We start from the raw sequence: 23703 nt of genomic DNA, 5'->3' as shown, positions 1-23703 counted from the left end.
CCTCCAGGAGACAGTAGCATGGGCTTCCCACTTCACCCGAGAAGCAGACCCTCAGTTTGTCCTGCACAGCAGGACTGGCCATTAGTCTTGTCCCTTGACTTTCTTGTAATCACAAACCTGTCCTGATGCCCAGCCCATGCATCCACTCCTAGCCATGCATGCTCCTCTCCTCTGTTCCTCCCACCCTGTGTAGAAATAGGCATCAAAAAATAAATAAAAGGAAATCTCTGCTAGGAGAGGAAAAAAGTATTGTTTTATGATGTTTATGAATTTAATGTTATGGTGTTTAAGAATTTGAAATACTGGAATTCTCCCAATATTTTGATCCATGGCTGGCAGAATATGCAGATGCGGAAGCAGTGAGTAAGGAAGGCTGATGGCCAGACTTCAGAGCAATTCACAGACACTTGGCACTAGTTTGCAGCTGATGTGGTGTGTTAGACACAGACTAATGGTTTAGAACTACACCTCTAAGTGTAGCCCTGAGCAAACTAGTTAATTCCAAGGTTCATTTCTGCATCTAAATAATTGAGTGTAATCTGTCACTTCTAAAAAAAGAGATCTACTTTCTTTATAAACTTTATTTCACCAATGACATATGAATATACATATACTATACATTTTTTTGTAGCATTTGCTTTCTATCTTTTCAGGTGGGATCTAGCATTTTTAAGGTCATTTCTAGTAAACACCATATAAGCAGTACAGAGAAGAGACCATCTGGGGCCTGGATATGAGGGTTCAGAAAAGAAGGAGTTCTGCTGATGACGATCTCACAGAACCAATGAAAGGAAAGCAAAGGAAATCTCTGTAGATGAAGGTAACATTCTCTTCACTAGGGGAGCACAAAAATCTTAGAGGAAAAACTGGGTAGAACCGAAGATGGAAAAAATCCTGTTGCATTCCTGTCATCAACAGCAAGACTGTAGTGGATTCAACAATGCTTGGAGATTATTTCCATCAATAATGAGTAATTATGGTCTGAAGGTAGAGAATCATAGTTCCTGTTCATAGCTACCCACGGCAGTATGAGATTTTACCATATTCTGACACTAATGTTGAAGTGTTAATAGGGAAAAGGAAGTAAATTAAGGGAACAGGAAGGGGAGAAAAGATTACCGATTATAGTACCAGAAATACTCGGTCAAGTTGATGTATAAAGATACCCTGAGAGGGGGGAATCAAGTTGTCACCATGCAGGAGCCGGGTGAGGCAGTTTGACATAGAGCAAAGTGCAGGAGTGTAGGTTGCAGGTGATGATGTTTTTAAAAAGTCATTTATTGAAGCCACTATGATGGAGCTGAAGATGGCAAAGTGACACCATTAGAGGTGTTTGAGGAAGGCAGGGAAAAAGAGTTTAGGAAATGAAAAAGAAATCTAGTGGATTTCTAACAAAAGCTGGCTCCCTAGAAAGAAATGGTTGGAGAGACTATAGGAGACTAGCTTTTATCTCTGTAGGACAATTGAAAGGCTGCTCAACATGAGTCTCAGAGGAGAGGAGAATAAATTAGCCTGTAACTGTCTATGTCTGAATCAGGGAGCAAAACCAGAAAAGAGTATATACCCTAGAGGCATTCACCCTCAAGGACTTCTGAAGCAGTTCATAGCATGCAATGGTAAAGGAAGGCAGAATGAACAATCTCTAGAAGAAAATTTCCTTAGCTGAAGGTATGTTTTAGGGTGTGGGCATATCTCACAGTCTCAACATTTACCATACATCTCTCACAGAAATCCCTGGGTTTTTCCAAGTTTGATCTGAACAGTTAAACCTAGTATGTTTTACTGTGGCACCAAGGACTGGTTTATGTAAATCTATCAATATTTTTCTTCTCATCTGACTGTAGATTATATTACATTTGTCAATTAATAGAAATCTGAAATTATTGTTGAGGTAAATTACAAAAGGTAAATTACATAGTCATACTGTGTACAAACATTATGATGAAAATATTTGTACAGTAGCATACATTATACAACATTTTCACAAATAATCAAATTTAAACCTCACCAATAGCAACTGTGAGGCATTTAGGGAAAGAGAAGCTTGCAGAAGGTCAGTGACTATGAAATAACACATATAAGAGTGGGGAGGTAAGGATTAATCTCTTTTTCTGATTTCAGACCTGTGCTCACTGCATAAACTCCACCACCTCTGCTGACTTACACATAATACTGTTTTATTTCAGAGAGGATTTCAGTTGGCTCATATCTCTTCTTTGCCACACATAGAAAATGAACATTAAATTTAAACAAAATGATGTAATTAAATAATTACTGTCTCTATGAATAAATTTTGCCAATTTAAGTTTCAAAAGCAAACATTGAATTAACTTCAATTCATATAGCTGTACCTACACATCAGCTATTCAGGCATTATTAATTTTTTTAAACAAAATTAAATCCTGAGTAAAATAATCAAAAATAAAACTTAACAGTGAGCACTAATACAATTAAGTCCACTTTTCTGTATGGCAAGAGAACCAACGAAACAGAATAGTAGAGGAAAAGTCTATTATTAAACATTTTCCCCTAAATCTAAACTTTATTTTAAGAAATCTGGGCTGCAAAGTGTGCAGAGTCTGGCAAGTGATGCTCCAGCAATGTGCTTCTGATGCAGCACTCTGTAGACCTTCTGTTGTCCTTGATTCTTTCTCTCTGTGAGAGACCCTTCCTCTACCCTACCATCTCTTCAGACTGTATCTACTGATTATAAAGAGATCATAATCTCATTTAAAGGTTCAGGTCCTGTGAAGTAAGGATACAATATTTTGTCAATAATTAATATGCTGAAAGTACATTTACAAGATCCTTTTTCAGTAGCAACAGTTGTTCATAGTAACTTTCTCCTAAACTTTGACCCCCAGAAGGTTAGCATTCAGGAAGCTCAGCTGCTGTCTAACAAACTTAATTAATCAAAAAGTCATTTCCGAGCTGTAACTATGAGTAAAAGCGCTTCAAGTGTCCTAGCAAGCCTACAAGTTAATCAAAATGCTAATGCAGTACAAATTAAAGTTGTGATTAACATTTCACAGTAGCTGCTTAAGTGAATTGATCACACAAATGGGTTAAGCATTACTCATTTCCTAAAGCCCCAACCGGGAAAAGGGTTGTTATGTGGGTGTGAGGAGAGGAACTGGGGATAGAAGGATCCTTTACAACAGCATCACACTGTCAATAAACCATTCCTGAGCTGTCATACAAAAGCTTACAGGCATAGTTACCCAGGAGGAAATAGCCTTCCAAATTATATTATAGTCCCTGAAGGGAGATTGATTGTAAATTCACAGGAGTAAATAAAGGTGTCTAACAACACAAAACATACACACTTGTATTAGTTTTGGAAGTGCTAAGCCCACGACGAGATCTGCTGCAAGGGTGATGCTTTGTTTTTAGGTGACTTGGGTCACTGTACTGAAGAGGTAAGATGGAGCTCTGACTATCTAGACCGAATGTCCATTGCAATGTGACTATTTTCATTTGGGAGAATAAATCATTAAGGATTAAGTTCATGTAGATTGAGTTGCTTTAAATCCTTAGCCAATAGCAAGCCTTTACCAGGTGTCTATGGAAAGAAGGGACCCTTGGCTTTCTGGTCAAGAAAGCAGTCTGCATATACACATAAAAAAATAAATGAAAGAAAAAAAAAGTAAGTAGCCTGAATCCCACCCAGGTCTCTTATGAGTTTGATAGTTATATGACAATGTCTGTAGCAAATGGACTACACATGGTGGCAGACAATTCAGAATTTGGCAAATAAAAACCAAAATATTTATTTTATTTGTTCATGATGAACAAGTATCTCCCACATGGCACATTGTGCTCTAGTAATCTTCCTATTCAGTAAGGTTACAGCTATTAGAAGTTCCCAGTATACCCTAGCTATGAAACCTTTCCACAATGTTAGCATTTCCTGATACAGTCCTGCAAAGCAGACATATTATTTATGTATAATTTACTTACCTTACTTTTATAAAAGCGATCTGGAGAGATCTTCTGAAACTTATTATGCTACCTACTTAACAAAACTCTCATTTTGTCTAATTAGAAGCATTTACCATTTGAAAGGATTTAACTAAGAATACGGCAGATTCACCTAACATTTGCAATATCAAAACATTCTTGCAAGTGTTGGATTAAGGATTACACCAAGTACTTCCTATTCAAGCTTGGTAATACCTGGACTACTTTCACTGCTAATTGTACTTAGCTCTAAAAGACTAAACCCCACTCATTCAGACAATCATGACATTTGTCAATGCACTCCCACTCACCAAGCCCATGCTAGTGAGCACCAGGTAAATATACTCACTTTCCTCTATGGTATTTGAATCTTTGGGAATATTTTTACATGTAACCTCCACAACAGGAATGAATGAATTATTTACTAATGAAATCTAGACACAGAGTATTTACTATCTTTCATTCAAAAGATTTTTCCCGTTTTTTTCCCTTTTGTGACACTGAATGTAATTCAGGTCTTTTATTCTCTCCTCTCTCATACTGTAACATATGGACATATACTCGCAGAAACACATGTACTGTTTATCCATTAGCATATTTAACAACAGTGAAGCTGAGGGTGTAGCAGAGTGTGGAGTGCACTGGCCATAATATACCAGAGGTTCTAAGTCTGATCTACTGCAACCTCTAACAACGGATTAGTGGGGGCACAAAACCCTGTAATCTTTGTCACTCCTAAGGTGGAAGCTAGAGAATAAGGACTTCAGGCTCATGCCTGGACTACGTCAGCTAGAGACCCACATCATTAGGCTAGGTTAGACCCTGTATTGATTGGATCAAGAAAAGAAAACAAAAGAAAAACAATAGAGTGAAGATGAAATGTTATGTTTTCAGAATTAATGTATGCCACATATCACATGACTCAGTGTTGTTATAAAAAGTCATTATTATTTTGATCTTTAGGTGAAACAACAACTGCATCAATGAATTTGATAAATGAATTTTTAAAGAATGTTTTTTGCAAATTCAAGAACTTTTCAAATAGAGAAAGGTATACCATCCTAATACAACTACATGTTCCCTTCTTCTATTTATGCGGTTGGTTAAAATTATTATTTTTTTTATCTGAAAACAGATCTACCATAAGATATACCTGTCTTAGTCATATACCCAAGGGACTATACATGCTACTACAGGTATGCTTGCTCATTCATGTTCAGTGATGCTCTATTTATAACAGCCTCAAATTGGAAGCAGCTTAGATGTCTGAACTGATTAATGAAAATATGGTACATTTACACAATGGAATATTATTTAGGTATTAAGAGTGAAATTATGAAATATGCAGGTAAATGGATGGAGGTTGAAACAATCATACTAAGTGAAGTAACAGAGACCCACAAAGAATCAGGAAGGAGATCTTCCGAAGAAGTTAAGAGGAGGCTTAAAGGTTGTAAGATCCAGAAGTGGCATGTGACTCCAAAGAAACAGTATTTTCCAAACACATCAGGTTTCATTCTCATATGAACTCACATTGTGACAGCATACACAAGAACCGAGGGAGGAGAGGTAAGGAAAGGAAAGGGAGAGGGAAAGGGAAAGGAAAAGGAAAGAGCTGAGTAAGTTCAAACGAGAGAAAATCCCAGCATGGAGAACAGGAAATGGGCACAGAGTTCCCATCTCTAACCAAGCAACTATTGGCAATTCATAGCTGCTAGGAGGGGTAAAAATCAGTTTCCTCAACGGTGGAGACTCTGAGTACATCAACTACAACACAGAGCAGGAATCATGCTCAAGAACAGTTTCTCAGTATCATTTACTACATTTTATAGTTAGCATGATCATTAATAGGATTTCAAAGGTTAAGCCAGGGCCAAATGATTCCGTAAATATACAATTAACAAATTAGAATCTCTTAAGCTATTTTTAAGAACTAGAGTATATACAGTAATTTTTACTTTTGTTGTAGCTGATACAAATGGAAATGTAACAGTAAAATATTAAAAGAAAAAACCATGAAAGAAAACCCAAACCAATAAAAAACAAATTTGTGCAGATACAGAATAACTTTGATATGCAACTTGTAACGAATATGATTAAAAGACAATGCAGTATTATACTTTCTGGCTTTAAGCCAGGAGAATTTCTGCCTTTGCAACTCTATTTTTCTTTGGTGAAAAACTTCTCAAAACATTGATAATCTAGGCTACAGTTTTCATAATATAAAGAATGGCTCAAATAAAAGATATGGTTCTATGAAACAAAAGGAACAAAAATTCCTTTATTACCAGATTATTATGATAATTGAGAGTACCCTAGAACAGTAAGAGTGAGATGACTGAGGCACACCTACTTCCTTGAGCCTTCTAGATGCTTCACATTTATTAGGAAGCTCCACTTGTGCTACTCTGACAGAGGCACCAGCAGTTAAGCCACCTGCTCATGGTAGCAGAGAAAATTTACAAGTGAAGCTGCTGGTACTGAGTCTAAACCACAGATTCCAAGAGCATGTTCAGGTGCCATGTGAGCAGCAATATAATTTTCAAACAGTCAAAAGGATTACAGCTTGGAAAATGGATTGAATCCAATGCTTTCTAAGAGTCAGAGTAGCCATCTTGTATCAAATGGGAAAAGAATGAAAAATGAGAATTGTGGATCAAGCAGAGGAACATTAGCAACCCGACTTGTTCTCCACATCTCCAATACCTAATGTTCCTTCCTTTGCTGGCTTACTTTATCACAGCATTGCAAAGCAATCACAGGAATGAAAAGATGCAGGCGAAGAAGCTTCTAGGTGGGTTCTACAAGGCCAAATCAAGCACTTAAGACCATTATATATTCTAAGGAATTTTAAATGAAGAAATACTGTCCAGGTACTATAAATTATGCTTGTGAACAGTATCAAATGATATAAATTATTAAATAAAAAGGTCACAAAATAAGATGATACAAATGAATAAAAGAAAAAAAACTAGGTAGGTATGAGTCTCTCTGTGTATAAGTATACAAAGTGAAGACCTAAGACAAACTGAGTTGCACACAGCTCTCAATGAGGCTGAAAGCCCGGATTTTGCAGGAATAAGGGTTAGCAATTCTGTAACTGTATCAGGAGCATTTGGAAACAGAGAAGCCAAGCAAATACAATTTTATTAATGATCAACAGATAGTTCTTAAATGATAAAGAAGCTATATATTTAAAAAAGAGAAAAACTACAATTAATTTTTGGTGTAGGGTTGAAAGTGGGGGTATCTGATGATAAATATAGATGTTTTTTCAGATACATGGAAGGACAAATGGTCATAGATGTTTGTGTGAACATCATTAGAATTTTCTTGTTTTGAATATGCACCCATATTTCAGACTAAAGCAAGATACAACAGCAGGAGAAAGTGAAAGATTAAGGCAGCAGCCTGAATGGCTTCACTAGACAAACTGCAACATTCGAAAAGCAAGTAATGACAGAAAAAGTTACTCAAAAGAATAATACAAGTGATTTCAGAGTATACTTGCTTAAATGCACTAAAATAAATGTGGAAAAGGACAGTATTCTTTCTTACTGTATAACTCTAAGAATGACAAAATAGAAAACCACAAGAGTATTGATTGTATTCGGTAAGTATCTGCAGTGATGTTGAAAATAATACGGGCAAGGTAATGAGAAGGATACTCACATCACCTAAGCACAATTCCCTATAAGATATTTATTAAAGGAAAACATAGTTTCAGAGTTTAGGGGGTGGTGGACACTACTTCAAGTGGTCAAAGTTACTATCAACAGTAATGGCTTCATTCCTGTCATGAACCTCCTGAATGTGATATATTAGCAGGGCAAAAACATCTAGGTTGTGGTATTCTTGACCAAATATGGAACATGAATGCAATCACAGGCAAATACAAATTGTGGGGCACTACAAAATTATGGTTAAGACAGCCAAGGACACTAAGGGATGTACCAAATGGATGCTGGACTCAGAGTCCTTTGGCTGAACAAGGAAAAGCAAAGTTTTGAGTTGGTTAAGTATGGTAAATTTTGTGCATGATATTTAGGTGAAGACTATAATGTTAACCAATTTATCTTCAAGAATAAAAATGTACTTCATTTTGCACCTTTCATGCAAGCCTTTCTGACCCCCATGTTCATTAACTGTCTTGTGGAAGGGATGAAAAAAACTACAGCAAACACAATGAGTATCCAGGGCCACAGCTGAAAACCCAGAACTTTAACCCTGTAAAGCATGACTAATGAGGAATGGTAAATCATTCTCATAGAGACAGATCATGTGTTAGCTATAAAAGTGTGTCCACATATTTCCCTCTGAATTCCTGATACCCTGTGCTTACTTTATTTTATATAGTAACACTTGAATAATAAAAATGTGTTGGGTGTGGTGTCACATGCTTTTAATCGCAGGAGACAGACAGAGGCAGAGAGGTGGACAGGTAGAGAGGACAAGGCAGAGGCAGAGGCAGGTGGATCTCTGAGCTTAAGCCTGGCTCCAGGATGCCCAGGGTTACATGGAGAGACCCTGTCTCAAAACAAAAACAAACTATGAAGTTTCCTATAAAACCAGAAAATAAAAAGAATATTAAATCTGTTACCAAGATATGGGTGCTGTAAAATCTCTCAGTGCAGCCGCCTTAGATCTTTTCCTAGATGCAGGTATTTCTCACATACACAGAATTTATCAATAGAACTGTTAGAAATTATAATTAATGAGGGGTCTGAACCTTTTGAACCTTTACCATTTTAAGGAATATCCTTGTGCTGACATCTTTAGACTTAATGTCCCTTTAAAAACACGTTAAAAAATTCTGTATTTTGTGAAAGGAATATTTAAAAATGTAAAATGTAGAAACTCTTAGCCTAGGTACACAGGGGAGGGCCTAGGTCCTGCCCCAAGTGACTTGACAGACTTTGATGATCTCTCATGGCAGGCCTTACCCTCCCTGGGGAGTGGATGGGGGATGGGATGGGGGTATTGGTGGGGGGCATGGGAAGATGGGAGGGAGAGGGAACAGCAATTGATATGTAAAATAAAATTGTTTCTAATTTAAATAAAATTACAAAAAAATGTAGAAAAGCCGAGGTCTCTCATAATTCAGTCTTGTCAGTGTGTACCATCCTTCATCAAAACCTACTTCCCTGTGGTTTCCCCACCCCCAAGGTCAGCTTCTTTCTTGAAGCTAAGCTGGAGAAAGCCTGAATTATCTTCAGTTTCTCCTGCGTGATAAAAATTCCTGTGCATTCAGCCAGCTCTTAAAAACAGCTATTCAAGGACTATTTAGGATTCAATAGATTCTTATCTACCACACCTATCCTACTCAACATTCCTTGACTCTAGAGCATTCAAGGCTTGGAAACCTCATTGATAGGGTTTTAGACTCTAATGCTCAGGATATGATATTACATCACAACGAGGGTAGCTTTTTAAAAATACTTTTCAGTAAAACATTACTGCAATGAACATTTTATATTCATTGCAAAAGGAAATAAATGGAGACATCAGCCCCTCCAAGACCCCAACCCCAGCGAGTCCAGCTTCAGGTGAGATTGGGTCTCCAGCGGGGACCGCCCGCCCATCCCCCATGATCTTCGGGGCCACTCCTGGCATCTAGAAGACCCACCCACACAGGAAAGACATCAGCCCTTCCAAGACCCCAACCCCAGCGAGCCCAGCTTCAGGAAAGACATCAGCCCTTCCAAGACCCCAACCCCAGCGAGTACAGCTTCAGGAGACCTGCCCACACAGCAAAGAAGTCAACAATTCCAAGACCCCAACCCCAGTGAGACCAGCTTCAGGAAAGACATCAGCCCTACCAGGACCCAAACTCTGTATCAGCATCCCCAGCTTCAGCTGCAGGAAGGAAGAAGACCAGTAGAGACGGAAAGACCCCACCAGCACCCACTAAAAGAAGAGATGGGAAGAAGACAGAATAAGAGATCATTCAGCAATAGAAACACCAACATGACCCCACCAGAATCCAGGGATCCAACACCAGCAAGACCCGAAAAGCACTACATAGACGAAGAAGAGGAGACAGACCTTAAAAATTATTTCATGAAGATGATGGAGACCCTCAAAGAAGAAACGAGGAAATCCCTTAAAGAAATAGAAGAAAAAACAAACAAAAAATTCCATGAAATGGGGAAAAATTCAAGAAATAAACAAATCTCTCAAAGAATCTAAAGAGCACCAAGAAAGAACAACCACAAAAATTAAGGAAACAACTCAAACAGTTGAAGGATTAAAAGCTGAAATAGAAACGATAAAGAAAACACAGAATGAAGGGATGCTGGAAATAGAAAAGCTGGGTAAACGATCAGGAACTACAGATGCAAGTATCACCAATAGAATACAAGAGATAGAAGAGAGAATCTCAGGTGTTGAAGACTCATTAGAGGATATAGAGTCGTCAACCAAAGAAAATCTCAAAACCAACAAATCCTTAACACAAAATATCCAGGAAATATGGGACACCATGAAGAAGCCAAACCTGAGAATAATAGGTATAGAAGAAGGTGAAGAAATTCAACTTAAAGGTACAGAAAACATATTCAACAAAATCATAGAAGAAAACTTCCCTAACCTAAAGAAAGATATGCCTATGAAAGTACAAGAATCTTACAGAACACCAAATAGGCTCGACCAGAAAAAGAAGTCACCTCGCCATATAATAATCAAAACATCAAACCTACAGAGTAAAGAGAAAATATTAAGAGCAGCTAAAGAAAAAGGCCAAGTAACATACAAAGGCAGACCTATCCGAATTACACCTGACTTCTCAATGGAAACGATGAAAGCCAGAAGATCCTGGACAGATGTCCTACAAATGCTAAGGGAACAAGGATGCCAGCCCAAACTACTATTATCCAGCAAAGTTCTCAATTACCACAGATGGAGAATACAAAATATTCCATGATAAAGCCAGATTTAAACAATACGTATCCATGAATCCAGCTCTACAGGAAATGCTAGAAGGAAAACCTAGAGCCAAGGAAGATAACTACATTCACAAAGACACAGGCAATATATAATCACACTTTACAAAACACCAAAAGAAAAAGGGAGGAGAAACTACACAAAATAACTTCACTAACAATAAATCAAGCACAAACAAGGATCACCAATCAATGGTCATTAATATCCCTCAATGTCAACGGCCTCAACTTGCCTATAAAAAGACACAGACTAGCAGAATGGATACGAAGACAGAACCCTTTCTTCTGCTGCATACAAGAAACACATCTCAACATCAAAGACAGACGTTATCTCAGAGTAAAGGGTTGGGAAAAGATCTTCCAGTCAAACGGTCCCAAGAAACAAGCGGGTGTAGCAATCCTAATGTCTAACAAATTAGACTTCAAATTAAAATCAATCAAAAGAGATGAAGAAGGACACTTCATATTCATCAAAGGAAAAATACATCAAGACGAAGTCTCAATTTTAAACATCTACGCCCCAAATACAAAGGCACCTACATTCGTGAAAGAAACATTACTAAAGCTCAAAATGCACATAAAATCTCACACACTAATAGTAGGAGACTTCAACACTCCGCTCTCACCGCTAGACAGGACCTCCAGACAGAAACTTAACAAAGAAACAAAAGAATTAATAGAAGTTATGACCCAACTGGGTTTAACAGACATCTATAGAACATTCCATCCAAATACAAAGGGATATACCTTCTTCTCGGCACCACATGGAACCTTCTCTAAAATTGACCACATAATAGGAAACATAGCAAATCTCCACAGATACAAAAAAATTGGAATAACTCCCTGCATCTTATCAGACCACCATGCATTAACATTAGAATTCAACAATAACACAAATCGCAGAAACCCTACAAACTCATGGAGATTGAACAATGCACAATTGCACCATCCCTGTGTAAAGGAACAAATAAAAAAAGAAATTAAAGACTTCCTCGATTTCAATGAGAATGAAGACACAACATACACAAACTTATGGGACACTTTGAAAGCAGTGCTGAGAGGAAAGTTTATAGCACTAAGTGCCCACATGAAAAAACTGGAGAACAGTCATACTAGAGAATTAATAGCACAGCTGAATGTTCTAGAACAAAAAGAAGCAAACTCCCCCAGGAGGAGCAGATGCCAGGAAATACTCAAATTGAGGGCTGAAATCAATCAAGTAGAAACCAGAAAAACACTGAGAAGAATCAATGAAACAAAGAGTTGGTTCTTTGAGAAAATCAACAAAATAGATAAACCTCTGTCCAAACTGTCCAAATGGATCAAAGATCTCAACATAAATCCAGCCACACTGAAACTTTTAGAAGAGAAAGCGGGAGATACTCTTCAACGAGTTGGTACAGGAGACCACTTCCTAAACATAACACCAGTGGCACAGGCACTGAGATCGACAATTAACAAATGGGACCTTCTGAAACTAAAAAGCTTCTGTAAGGCAAAGGACACAGTCAAAAAGACAAAAAGGCAGGCCACAGAATGGGAAAAGATATTCACTAACCCTACATCTGACAGAGGGCTAATCTCCAAAATTTACAAAGAACTCAAGAAACAAGTCTCCAAAACACCAAAGGATCCAATTAAAAGGTGGGGTACAGAGCTAAATAGAGAATTCTCAGTAGAGGAGGCTAAAATGGCCAAGAGACACTTAAGAAAGTGCTCAACATCCTTAGCCATCAGGGAAATGCAAATCAAAACAACTCTGAGACACCATCTTACTCCTGTCAGAATGGCTAGAATCAAAAACACCGAAGACAATTTATGCTGGAGAGGATGTGGAGAGAGAGGAACACTCCTCCACTGCTGGTGGGAGTGCCGACTCATACAGCCTCTTTGGAAATCAGTATGGAGATTCCTCAGGAAAATGGGAATTTATCTACCACTAGACCCAGCAATTCCACTCTTAGGCATATATCCAAATGAGGCAAGTTCATACAACAAGGGCATCTGCTCCACTATGTTCATAGCAGCATTATTTGTAATAGCCAGAACCTGGAAGCAACCTAGATGCCCCTCAACTGAAGAGTGGATAGAGAAAATGTGGTACATTTACACAATGGAGTATTACTCAGCAGAAAAAAACAATGGAATCTTGAAATTCGCAGGGAAATGGATAGCACTGGAAGAAACCATCCTGAGTGAGGTAACCCAGTCGCAAAAAGACAAACATGGTATGTACTCACTCATATATGGATTTTAGACATGGATCAGGATAGTGCCAGTCTGCACTTCCACAGATAGAGAGTCTGGGAAACAGGAAAGAACCTAAGAGATATGCATATATGCATAGTACCCAAGAGAAGAGGATGGAGACAAGGTCCCCTGAATGGATGGGGAACACGGCGAGGGGTCGGGGGGAGTGGGACCTGGGAAGAAGAGAGGGGGTGAAGAGGAAGAGAGTTGGTCATGGGGGAACAGGAAGTTGAGGGAGTGGGGGTAGAATAGGGGGAAGAGGGAATCATAGGTTAGAAGACAGATCAGGCACCCGAGTGACCTCGAGTGATCTAAAGGGATAACACCAATTGGCAAGCTAAGCAATAGTGGAGAGACCACCTCGAATGCCCATTCCTGATAATGAACTTGATGCCTATTACCACCCGGGAGCCTTCATCCTGTGACTGATGGAAGCAGAGGCAAACATACAATTAATCACTGAACTGAACCCAAGGAACCCAGTGACAGAGAGAGAGGAGTGATGAGCAAATTGGCAAAGAATGGGCTGGCAAAACCAGCAGAGACAGCTGATCTGAACAGGGGAGAGCTCTTGGACCCCAGACTGACAGTGCGGAGGCCAGCATGGTACTGATCTGGACCCCCCCAAATGTGAGTGTCAGCGAGAAGGCCTGGGCAACCTATGGGGCCCTGAGCTGTGGATCAGTGTCTATCCCTGGTATACAAATAGTCTTCGTGTGCCTATAGCACAAAGAAGGATGCTCTCTCAGCCTGGACGCTTAGGGGAGTGCCTGGACCCTACCCAGAGTAAAATGACAGACTCTAGATATCCCCTATGTGGAAGGATTTGGCAATAGGGTGGGAGGGTGGGGGGGAAGGGGAGTGCGGGAGGAGGGGAGGGAGAGGGAACTGGGATTGACATGTAAAACAAGCTATTTAAAATTAAAATAAAAAATGAAAAAAAAGATTGTTTTAAAAAGAAAAAAAAAAAGGAAATAAATGGGTCTAGGTGACATTACTTTTGGATATGAAGACAGATATCAAAAATAGGACTTTTTGTGCATTTAGAGAGTAATTATTCTTTATAAAAATCATGTTAACATAAGAATATTACTGTTATCTTCATGTGAAGTATTGAATGTTTGAGAATATTGATAGGTATTACTAGTATGACTAATGAAACAATGCTCCAAAGCTTTCCTTCTTCATAGCAAAGTCTAAAATCCACACCTACACAGGCTGATCTTATTTTCTCCGCAATCTCCACTTCTACCTCTTTCTAGGTTATTTCTAACCCTTTTTTCAATAGCCACTTTGGTTTTTCTAAGTAAACCAGGTGACTTTCTACAGGATAGCTTTAGTAACTGTTTCTGTTTTGAGAACATACTCCACCCCCAAGATTCTATGATTCCACAACCTTCTTTCCTCCATTTTAGAAACATTAATTTCACTAGGTAGCCAGGTTAGAATCCACTTTGTATATAGCTGAGGCTGACCACAAACTGAACATTCTCCTGCCTCTGCTAGTGAAGTGTCGAAGTGTCAGTTGTGTTCCATGAAATATTCCTTTACATAATTTTATTTTTTTACTGTCAGTCTTTGCCATCTTGAGTTATAAAGTATGGCTTCTTCTCTCTTGTTACTATAAACTCAATGCATATAATGTTCTGGCACACACTTCTTCTTCAATACATTCTTGTTAAATGTGACTGAACCTGGCTTTTTATTTTATTTTACTTTTGTTTTTTCTGAGACAGGATTTCTCTGTAAAACAGCTCTGCCTGTCAAACTCAAAGAGATTCATTTGCCTCTGCCTCCCGAGCGCTGGGATTAAAGGCATGTGTCACCATGCCTGGCTGAAACTGGCTTTATAAGGTATTTATATTTGTTTTTCCTTTGTCAACAGTGCTAGAATAAAAAAGTCTTCAACATAATAAAATTAAAATATGAGTATCAGAAAAGCTGTCATACCTGACATACTCTGAGAGCTTGATCTAAGACCGTTTTGGTATCAGTGTCATAATCTGGGCAGGGCAGCATGGCTCGGCTGAGATGTGCTTGAAGCAAGAGATGCGCTTTGGTGTGAGGACTGTCAAATGAATGAGGATTTAATTCAATGGGAAGACATTTGGCCAATTCGCTGTTTGTATGGTCCTCATTGTGTCTTACTGGCAAGTCTGTGTATTCTTCTGCATCCTGTAAAACAACACAAATGTCAACTTAATGATCAAAAACATAATAATTAATGCACTTCTCACTGACATTATTTTGTGGTCTGAGAATTGAACCCAGGGCATTGTATATGCCAGGCAAGCATTGTACCTCTTGAGCCACATCCCTAGCTGTGATTAATATACTTTACTTGCTGATGCTTAAAACATGAGTTATAAAAACATAAATAACCATATCCCTTCATATCTTGTTTATTTAATACTATCATTAATACATAACTAAAGGTAATAATGTACAATATATTTGAAATCCATGAATACTCACTTGGTTTTTAAAAATAAAATAATAGAGTACTTATTAAGTGTTACATGTTATGACAGTGGGACCACATCAGTGAACAGGAACCTGTGTTCCCACTAGGGAAAACAGACAATTAGTTCCATAAAGTTTGATGAATGCGCCGGGCGGTGGTGGCGCACGCCTTTAATCCCAGCACTCGGGAGGCAGAGGCAGGTGGATCTCTGTGAGTTCAAGGCCAGCCTGGTCTACAAAGTGAGTTCCAGGACAGCCTCCAAAACAATACAGAGAAACCCTGCCTTGAAAAATAAAAGTTTGATGAATGCTATGATATGCTAAGAACAGGGTACTAGAGTCTTTCAATTTGGGGAACTAGTTCTTGCAGAGGTTTGGGAAATGCTTTGTGAAAATGTAAGGCTTTTGATGTCAACAGAGTGGGACAAACAAAGCAGTGCTGGAAAAAGGGTCAGAAATGGGCACAGTGGGGTGAGCAAAGCGTAGAGAACAGGGCATCCTCAAATGACTGTACACTAAATTCTCAAGTATTGGTGAATTTTTTAGAAGCGTCTATAGGTATTTATGACTGACACCATAGAGACCAAAGCCTAAATGGAAGTAGCCTGTTCCATTAAAAGCAGATTTATCTACTTAGAATATTTTCATAAGAGAAGAATCTTACTTTTACAAATATGTAGTTGAGATTCAGCCTACTGCTATTGATATGACAGTTCAACACCACCTGTAGCATTAGGGATGGGTTAATGTTGCAAATGGTTTGATAACATTTACAGGGAAAGTGCAAAGCATATGAAACAGTGACTCTCCAGGTTCTGATCATGGAACACTTGATATTTAGGAAACAAAGTAGGTGAGCCTTACTACTGCCTAGCTTACAGCGTGGATACTTCTCAGGATGTAATGTAGGCACAATGCAAGTAGATCAAGAAGACTACCTGAATTGAGATGGAGTTGTAAACATACAGCTATGATGGCAGCTAAAGTGTATGTATCAGTAGTAGAGACGATGGCTACATCTCAAGGGTGGGAAATGGAGAACTGTGCATATGAGCTCTAGAAATCAGCAGGACATTCTCTTTGAGTCTTCATCAGATACTGTCTAGGCAACCCTGTCACAGGGGTATGAAGTAGCAATGGAATTAATTTCATGGTTGTGTGTCTCTACAACCTAAGGAACCGTATTACAGTGTCACGGCATTAGAGAATTTGAGAACAAGTGGTCTAGAGAACTAATTTTAGAAAATTACCCAAAGTTGGGAGAAAAAAAATCATTCAAAAAACAGTAAGACTTTACAAGGACCAATGTCTCTCATTGAAACAGTGCCTGGGCTAATTTTTATTCCTACCCTACAGAGCAGAAGAAATTCACAGTCCATATAGTATAGGGTGGAGATGGTCTTGCTGGGGAATGGGGGATGATTAGCTGTACAGTGAGTACTATGCTGGACCTGCTGGAAAAAAATTCATAAAAGGAAGATCTAAAGGCATAAATGCTTCCAAGTAAATTAACTGAATTCCAGAACAAAGCTCAGAAAGATTTATAGGTTTACAAAAATTATTCAAGGTGAAATTTGTCTCTAACTAATGATTGCCAGCTATACAGGGTCTATAACAGGGAGAATAGCCATCTATGAACACTGTGAAGGAACTAACAGACTGTAGAACTAACAGAGACACTGAATGGAATGACAATTATTCCAAACAAAAACAATGTATTAAATGTAGTTTCTAGCACATAACAGAGGAAACTAGATGGCTAAAAAGCATTATTTCTAGTAGGAGAAAAATGGAAAGACAAAGGTAGTTTTATGACTAATAAAGTAATACAGTATCATTTGAAGATAGGACTGCTCAACTAAGAATGTATTATACATCCTAAGAATTACAACTAATGGGTATACAAATGAACTTTGGGTGCCCATCCAACAATGAGAGATGTACTCTCACCCTGGACTCTCGGGGGAGGGTCTAGGCCCTGCCCTGGATGTAATGACAGACTATGGATACCCCCATGGAGGGAATCACCCTCCCTTGGGAAATGAGGAGATATTGGAGAGGATGGTGGGAGGGCGTGGGAGGACGGTAGGGAAAGGGAGAGGGACCTGGAATTGACATGTGAAGCAACCTTGTAATTTAAATTTAAAAATAAAAATTAAAAAAAGAATTACAACTAAAACAGGAAAACACAAGCTATAACCAACAAACTAACCTAGAAGATATGAAATAATCTAAGAAACATGCCCTGTTCCCTTCCTCCAAACTTCAGAAAAACAACAAAAAAAATCAAAGAATGAATTATATAAAGTTTTATACCAGAAAAATATAGCTTGAGAAAACAAACATCTTAGATGATACATTTAAATCTAAAGCTCATCAACAAGCATTTTAAGTATGAATGTGTTAAATAATCACAGTCAAAGTCAAGGAATAGCTGAACAATAAACCATGACTCAACTACATGTGGCCTATATACAACATAAATAAATGGATCACACAGAAAGTAAAAGGAGAGAATAAAACATGGTATGCCATGATAATATCAGGTGTAACAGGACAGTGGCTATGTTAATTTCAGATACAGTGGAATTGTACAGTGAAGACATAACATAAAGATAGCCATTAGATCTTAGAAGGGCTGATAGAATTTTGTGCTGAATCTATTTGGTTTTATCAGTTGGGAGATTTTTAATTACCACTTCCATTTCACTAGGGGCTATGCATCTGTTTAAACTGGTTTATTCTTGATTTCACTTTGGTGAGTCAAATATAACAAGAAATACCTCCATTTCTTTTTGGTTTATCCAGTCTGGTAGAATATAGATTTTTTTTAAAATTTAGAAACAATCTTATTTTACATATCAATCCCAGTTCCCTCTCCGTCCCATGCCCCTGCTCACCCTACACGACCAACCCCACCCTCCCCAGGGAGGGTGAGGCCTTTCATGGGGGATCATCAAAGTCTGTCATATCATTTGGGGCAGGACTTAGGCCCTCCCCCATTATCTAGGAGGAGAGTAGTCCTCCAAGGGGAATGGGCTCCCAAAATCCATTTGTGCATGAGGGATAAATACTGGTTCCACTGTCTGAGGTCCAAGACTGCCCAGGCCTCCTAACATTCAGAAAGCTTGTTTCAGTCCAATGCTGGTTCCCCATGTGCTTCTACTTGGTCAGGTCAGCTGTTTCTGTGGGTTTCTCCAGCATAGATTTTTTAAAAGTATGTCCTCATAGTTCTCTGGATTTCTTCAGTGTTTGTTGCAATGGCTCCCTTTTCATCTCTGATTCTATTAATTTGGATCCCCCTCTTTCTTTTGGTTAACTTGGTTAGGGGTTTGTCAATCTTGTTAATTTTCTTTAAAAAAACCAACTATTCATTTTATTATTTGTATTGTTTTTGGTATTGTTTCCATTTCATTGATTTTAGCCCTGAGTTTGATTATTATTTCTATCTACTCTTTTGGGGTGTAATTTCTTCCAGTTTTTCTAAAGATTTCAATTCTATCATTAAGTCATTAATATGAAATGCCCAATTCTTTCATGTGAATCTTCTCTTAGAATAGCCTTTACTGTGACTATAGGTTTGGGTGTGTTGAGTTGTCATTTTCATTCAATTCTAAAAAACCTTAAATTTCTTTCTCTCTGCTATTTTTACTGTTGTTGATATCCACCTTAATACATGGTGGTCAAACAGAATGAAAGATGTTCTTTCCATTTTTCTGTATCTGGTAAGAGTTGCTTTTTGTCCTAAGATTTGGTCCATTTTGGAGAAAGCTTCATGAGCTACTGAAGTTATTTTTTGGTGTTTGAGTGGAATATTCTGTAGATGCTTGTTGGATCTATTTGATTTATGATGTTTTCTAACTCCAGAATTTTTCTGTTAGTAAACCTTCTCTGGATGACTTTTCTACTAGTGAGAGTGAGGTATCGAAATCATTCAATTTCATTGGGTAAGGGTCAGTGTTATTTTAGATGGAATAGTGATCCTTTTATGAAGCTGGATGACATTGTGTTTTATTATGTGTTCTTGGTGGATTTCCTTTAGTGGTCATATTGTACCTTCATTATATCTTCTGAATCATTTTAGTTTGAAGCCTATTTTATCAGATATTAAAATAGCTATATCTGCTTACTTCTTGGTTCCATTTGCTTGCATACCTTTTTCTAATCCTCTTAGCCTAAGGAATTACCTGTCCTTTCTTGGAGGCAGGAGAAAGACGGATTCTGTTTTCTAATCCAATCTACATCTTTAATCTGTGTCTTTTTATAAGAGAATTGAGAATAACAATAATAACAATTGTCAACAAGATCCAGAGCTATTATTGAGCACCATTTATTAATTTCTGTTATTTTGTTGTTGTGGTACTCCCCCCTCTTGATTTCCTGCTCTGGGAATATTTATTCCTGTGATCTCTAGGGTGTAGCTAACTTCTTCAGACTCAAGTTTTCCTTTTTGACCTTCTGTAGAGCTTAACTGGTAAATAGAAATTGCTTAAATTTATTTTTATTATGAAATGATTTTCTTTCCCCTTCAACCGATAGTTTTGATAGTCATAGTAATCTGGGTTGTGGTCTCTCAAATCTGTCCAGGAACTCTGGCTTTCAGAATATTCACTGAAAGGTCAGGCCTTTTCTCTTGCAGTACAAATATCTTTTCTTTGCTATTCACATGTCATGTTTTGATTATTATGTGTCATGCAAGTTTCTTTTCTGGTCTATATTGTGTTCCATATGCTTCTGTGCCTCGAGAGGTATCTCTCTCATTAATTAGGAGAATTCTCTTATGTGACTTTGCTAAAAAATTTTTTCTATGCCTTTGACTTGAACTGCTTTTCCTTCTTCTATACATATAATTTGTAGGTTTGGTCTAGCTATAGTGTTCCAGTCTCTTTATTTTTTAATTTAACATTTTCTTTGGCTTCAAGAATTGAAATTCTTTCTTCCATGTCTTTTAATCTGTTGGTGAGGCTTACTTCTCAGATTTTTGACTTGAGTTTTTTTGCTTATATATTTATTTGCATATTCATCAATTTATTTATTTTTTTCTCCTTTTTATTTAGAAACAATCATTTTACATATCAATACTCCCCTCCTTCCCTCTCCATCCCATCCTCCCATGCCCTCTACCACCCCACGACCACTCCTCAAGGACAGTGAGGCCTTCAATGGGGGAATCAGCAAAGTCTGTCACATCATTTGGGTGAGGGCCTAGGCACTCCTTGTGTATCTGGGATGACCTAGTATCCCTCCATAGGGAATGGGCTCCCAAAGTCCATTTGTACACTAGGGATAAATACTGGTTTTACTGTTAGAAGTCCCATAGACTTCCCGGGCCTAACTGGCACTGAGTTTTTCATTTCCAGTTCTATTGCAGTTTGGCTTTCCTTTAGCTATTATATTTCTTTGTTAAATTTTACTTTGATATCTTGAATTGTCATTATTTCATTTACATGTGTCTTGACTGCCTTCATTGAAATATTTACTCATATTCTCTTTAAGGCCCTTGAACATATTTATAAGAGCTATTTTGAGTTCTTGGCTTAGTGCTTCAGTTAAACTGCTTCTCTCATGGAATGTTAAATAGGGGTGGTTAGTTCCTGAGGGAGGCATATTATTTTGGTTGTTCATGTTTCTGTTTTTGCAATGGGATCTAGGCACCTGGAGTTATAGTACTTGTGATGTTTCTTGGTGTGGATATCTGGTCTTGCCTTACTTGGGTAGGTATTTTGTATTTTGGTAGCAGTTACCCCAATTTGACAGGTTGTGAAGCAGAATGATGGTTTTCAGTATTGGAGTCATTCTGTGTTTTATAGTTCAGATTCTAGGTGGTCCTTGATCAGTGCAATAGGCTAGCAGGATGGTAGAGGACTGATTCTAGAGGTTTCTTAAGCAGGTCTCGGGGTCTTGAGCCATAGATGTTGGCAATAGAAATTCAAGGAGTATTTCCAATAGCTTTTCTTTTTTTTACAAAGCTACTATTGCCTCAATATGAAAACAAATACAGAATATTATAGACCAATATCCCTAATGTACATAGATATAAAACTTCTCAATTAAATCTTTGCAAACTGGATTTAAAAAACCATGTAAAAGACTATCTACCATGATTAAGTTGGCTTTACTGTAGAGATGCAGGGATGGTTTAGCACATATAAACCAATAAACAATACCCTTTTGTGGGATATTTAACTGCACTGTGAAACTCCAAGACTGTGTTAATAAAATTAACCTTGGATTAAGGGGTGGAGCCAGCGACAAGCTGCCAAGGATTAGCCAGAGAATACAGAGGACCAGGAAGACAGAGATGTACAGGTTTAGGAGGGGTGGAGAGATACTCTTGCTGGGTCCCCAGCCAAAAAGGAAGGTCAGTTGGTTATTCCTTAGCTTCTATATCTAGCAGGTTTTCACCTCAACATCTGACTCCTAAGTCTTTATTGGTTAAAAAGAACTCAGATAAAAACAACAGCAGCCTAAAATAATATAAGCCATCCTGGTGAAATGCTAACAAAACAAGTGAAAGACTTGTATGATAAAAACTTTAAGACACTGAACAAAGAAACTGAAGAAGATACCAGGAGGTAGGGAGACCTCCCTTGCTCATGGATCAGTAACATTAATATAATAAACATGTCCACCCTACCTAAAGCAATCTACAGACTCAAGGAATCCCCATCAAAATCACAACACAATTCTTCACAGATCTTGAAAAAACAATTTTCAGCTTCATATAGAAACACACACACACAAAACAATCCTGAAAAACAAACATACCCAAATTCAAGTTATACTATAGAGCTATAGAAATAAAAACCATTATGGCACAAAGAAAGACATACTGATCAACAGAACTGATTGAAGAACCAGACATAAACCACACATCTATGCATACCTGATTTCTAATAAAGAGACCAGAAATACACACTAGAAAAAAGACACAAACAAATGGTGATGGCCAAACTGGATGCTGCTTGTAGAAGAATCCAAACAGATCCACAATTATCACCCTATAGAAAACTAAACTGCAAATCCATTCAATGTCTCAACATAAAAAACAGATAAATTTACATAATGGAGTACTACTCTGTCACTAAAAAACTAAATCACCAGAGCCATAGGAAAAATGATGGAACTAGAAAAACAAACAAACAAACAAAAAAGATCCTCAGTGAGGTATCACAGCTCCACAAAGACAAACATGGTATATATTCACTTATATGTGGATATTTGCTGTTAAGTCAATGATAACCAAGCGATAATGTGTAGAACCACAGAAGTTAGGTATAGTGCAGGGGACTAGGAGGGAGAGATAAATCTCATTAGTGAAGGGAAATAGAACAGATACAGATAGTTAGGGTTATATAGGGAGGGAGCTGGAATGGGAGGATTAAGTGAGAAGGATGAGAGGATGAGGGTGGGAATACAGGGAGAGAAAGCTACCATTAAGGGCTATATGACGTGTAGTATTAAAACCTAATACAGTAGAGCTTCCTAAAATATGTATATAAGAGAATGCATTCTAAATGAAATCACCAAGCAATGAGGTAGACAGAGCCCCACCTGGCCATCTCATCACAAAATGAAACTTCCAGACCTAAGATTGGGTTACACCTAACTGTGTTGTTGAACAAAGGGGTTCCATTAGAACCCTCAAACAACCCAGGCTATTACCAGGACTAATGGTTGCTCTCTTAAAAATGACAGTGTTACGCCAATTGCTGAAGACAACACCAACACAAATCATTGAACATGGAGTAGTGCTTGTGCCTATATATATCCTTCATCCCTACATTCTAGCTTCTTTGTTACAGAAAGGGAGTCTGCATACTACCAAAAGAGAAACATCATCAAGCCAGCCACCTATCTTGTGATCTACAATGGGGTCCTAGCTGAAAGGTATTCTATAACAGTGGGGGCACAAAGCTTGTGAGAGTAACCAACCAATATCTGATTTGAGTTAAGGCTCACTCCAAAGGGAGGAACCCATGCCTAACATTGCTTTGGTGACCAAGAACCTGAGGCTAAATAGCCCAAGGACCTAGGGTAAAATCAACTATAACTATTCTTAAAAAAAAGTCAGTAATAACTCCTAGTG

The 23703-nt window shown here is 38.1% G+C and overlaps 1 protein-coding gene across 2 annotated transcripts in view; it reads right to left on the bottom strand.

Moving 5' to 3' along the window:
- Positions 1-23703, bottom strand: part of Ascc3 (activating signal cointegrator 1 complex subunit 3) — a 252501-nt gene that overhangs the window by 14541 nt on the left and 214257 nt on the right. For both annotated transcript variants that reach the window (XM_040733169.1, XM_040733170.1), the window contains exon 37: positions 15102-15326. In XM_040733169.1, the coding sequence (XP_040589103.1) occupies positions 15102-15326 (225 nt within the window). The remainder of the gene's footprint in view (positions 1-15101; positions 15327-23703) is intronic.

Source organism: Mesocricetus auratus, unplaced genomic scaffold (assembly GCF_017639785.1).
Source record: "Mesocricetus auratus isolate SY011 unplaced genomic scaffold, BCM_Maur_2.0 Super-Scaffold_100029, whole genome shotgun sequence".
Lineage (NCBI taxonomy): Eukaryota > Metazoa > Chordata > Mammalia > Rodentia > Cricetidae > Mesocricetus > Mesocricetus auratus.
This window is presented reverse-complemented; position numbering and strand designations above follow the sequence as displayed.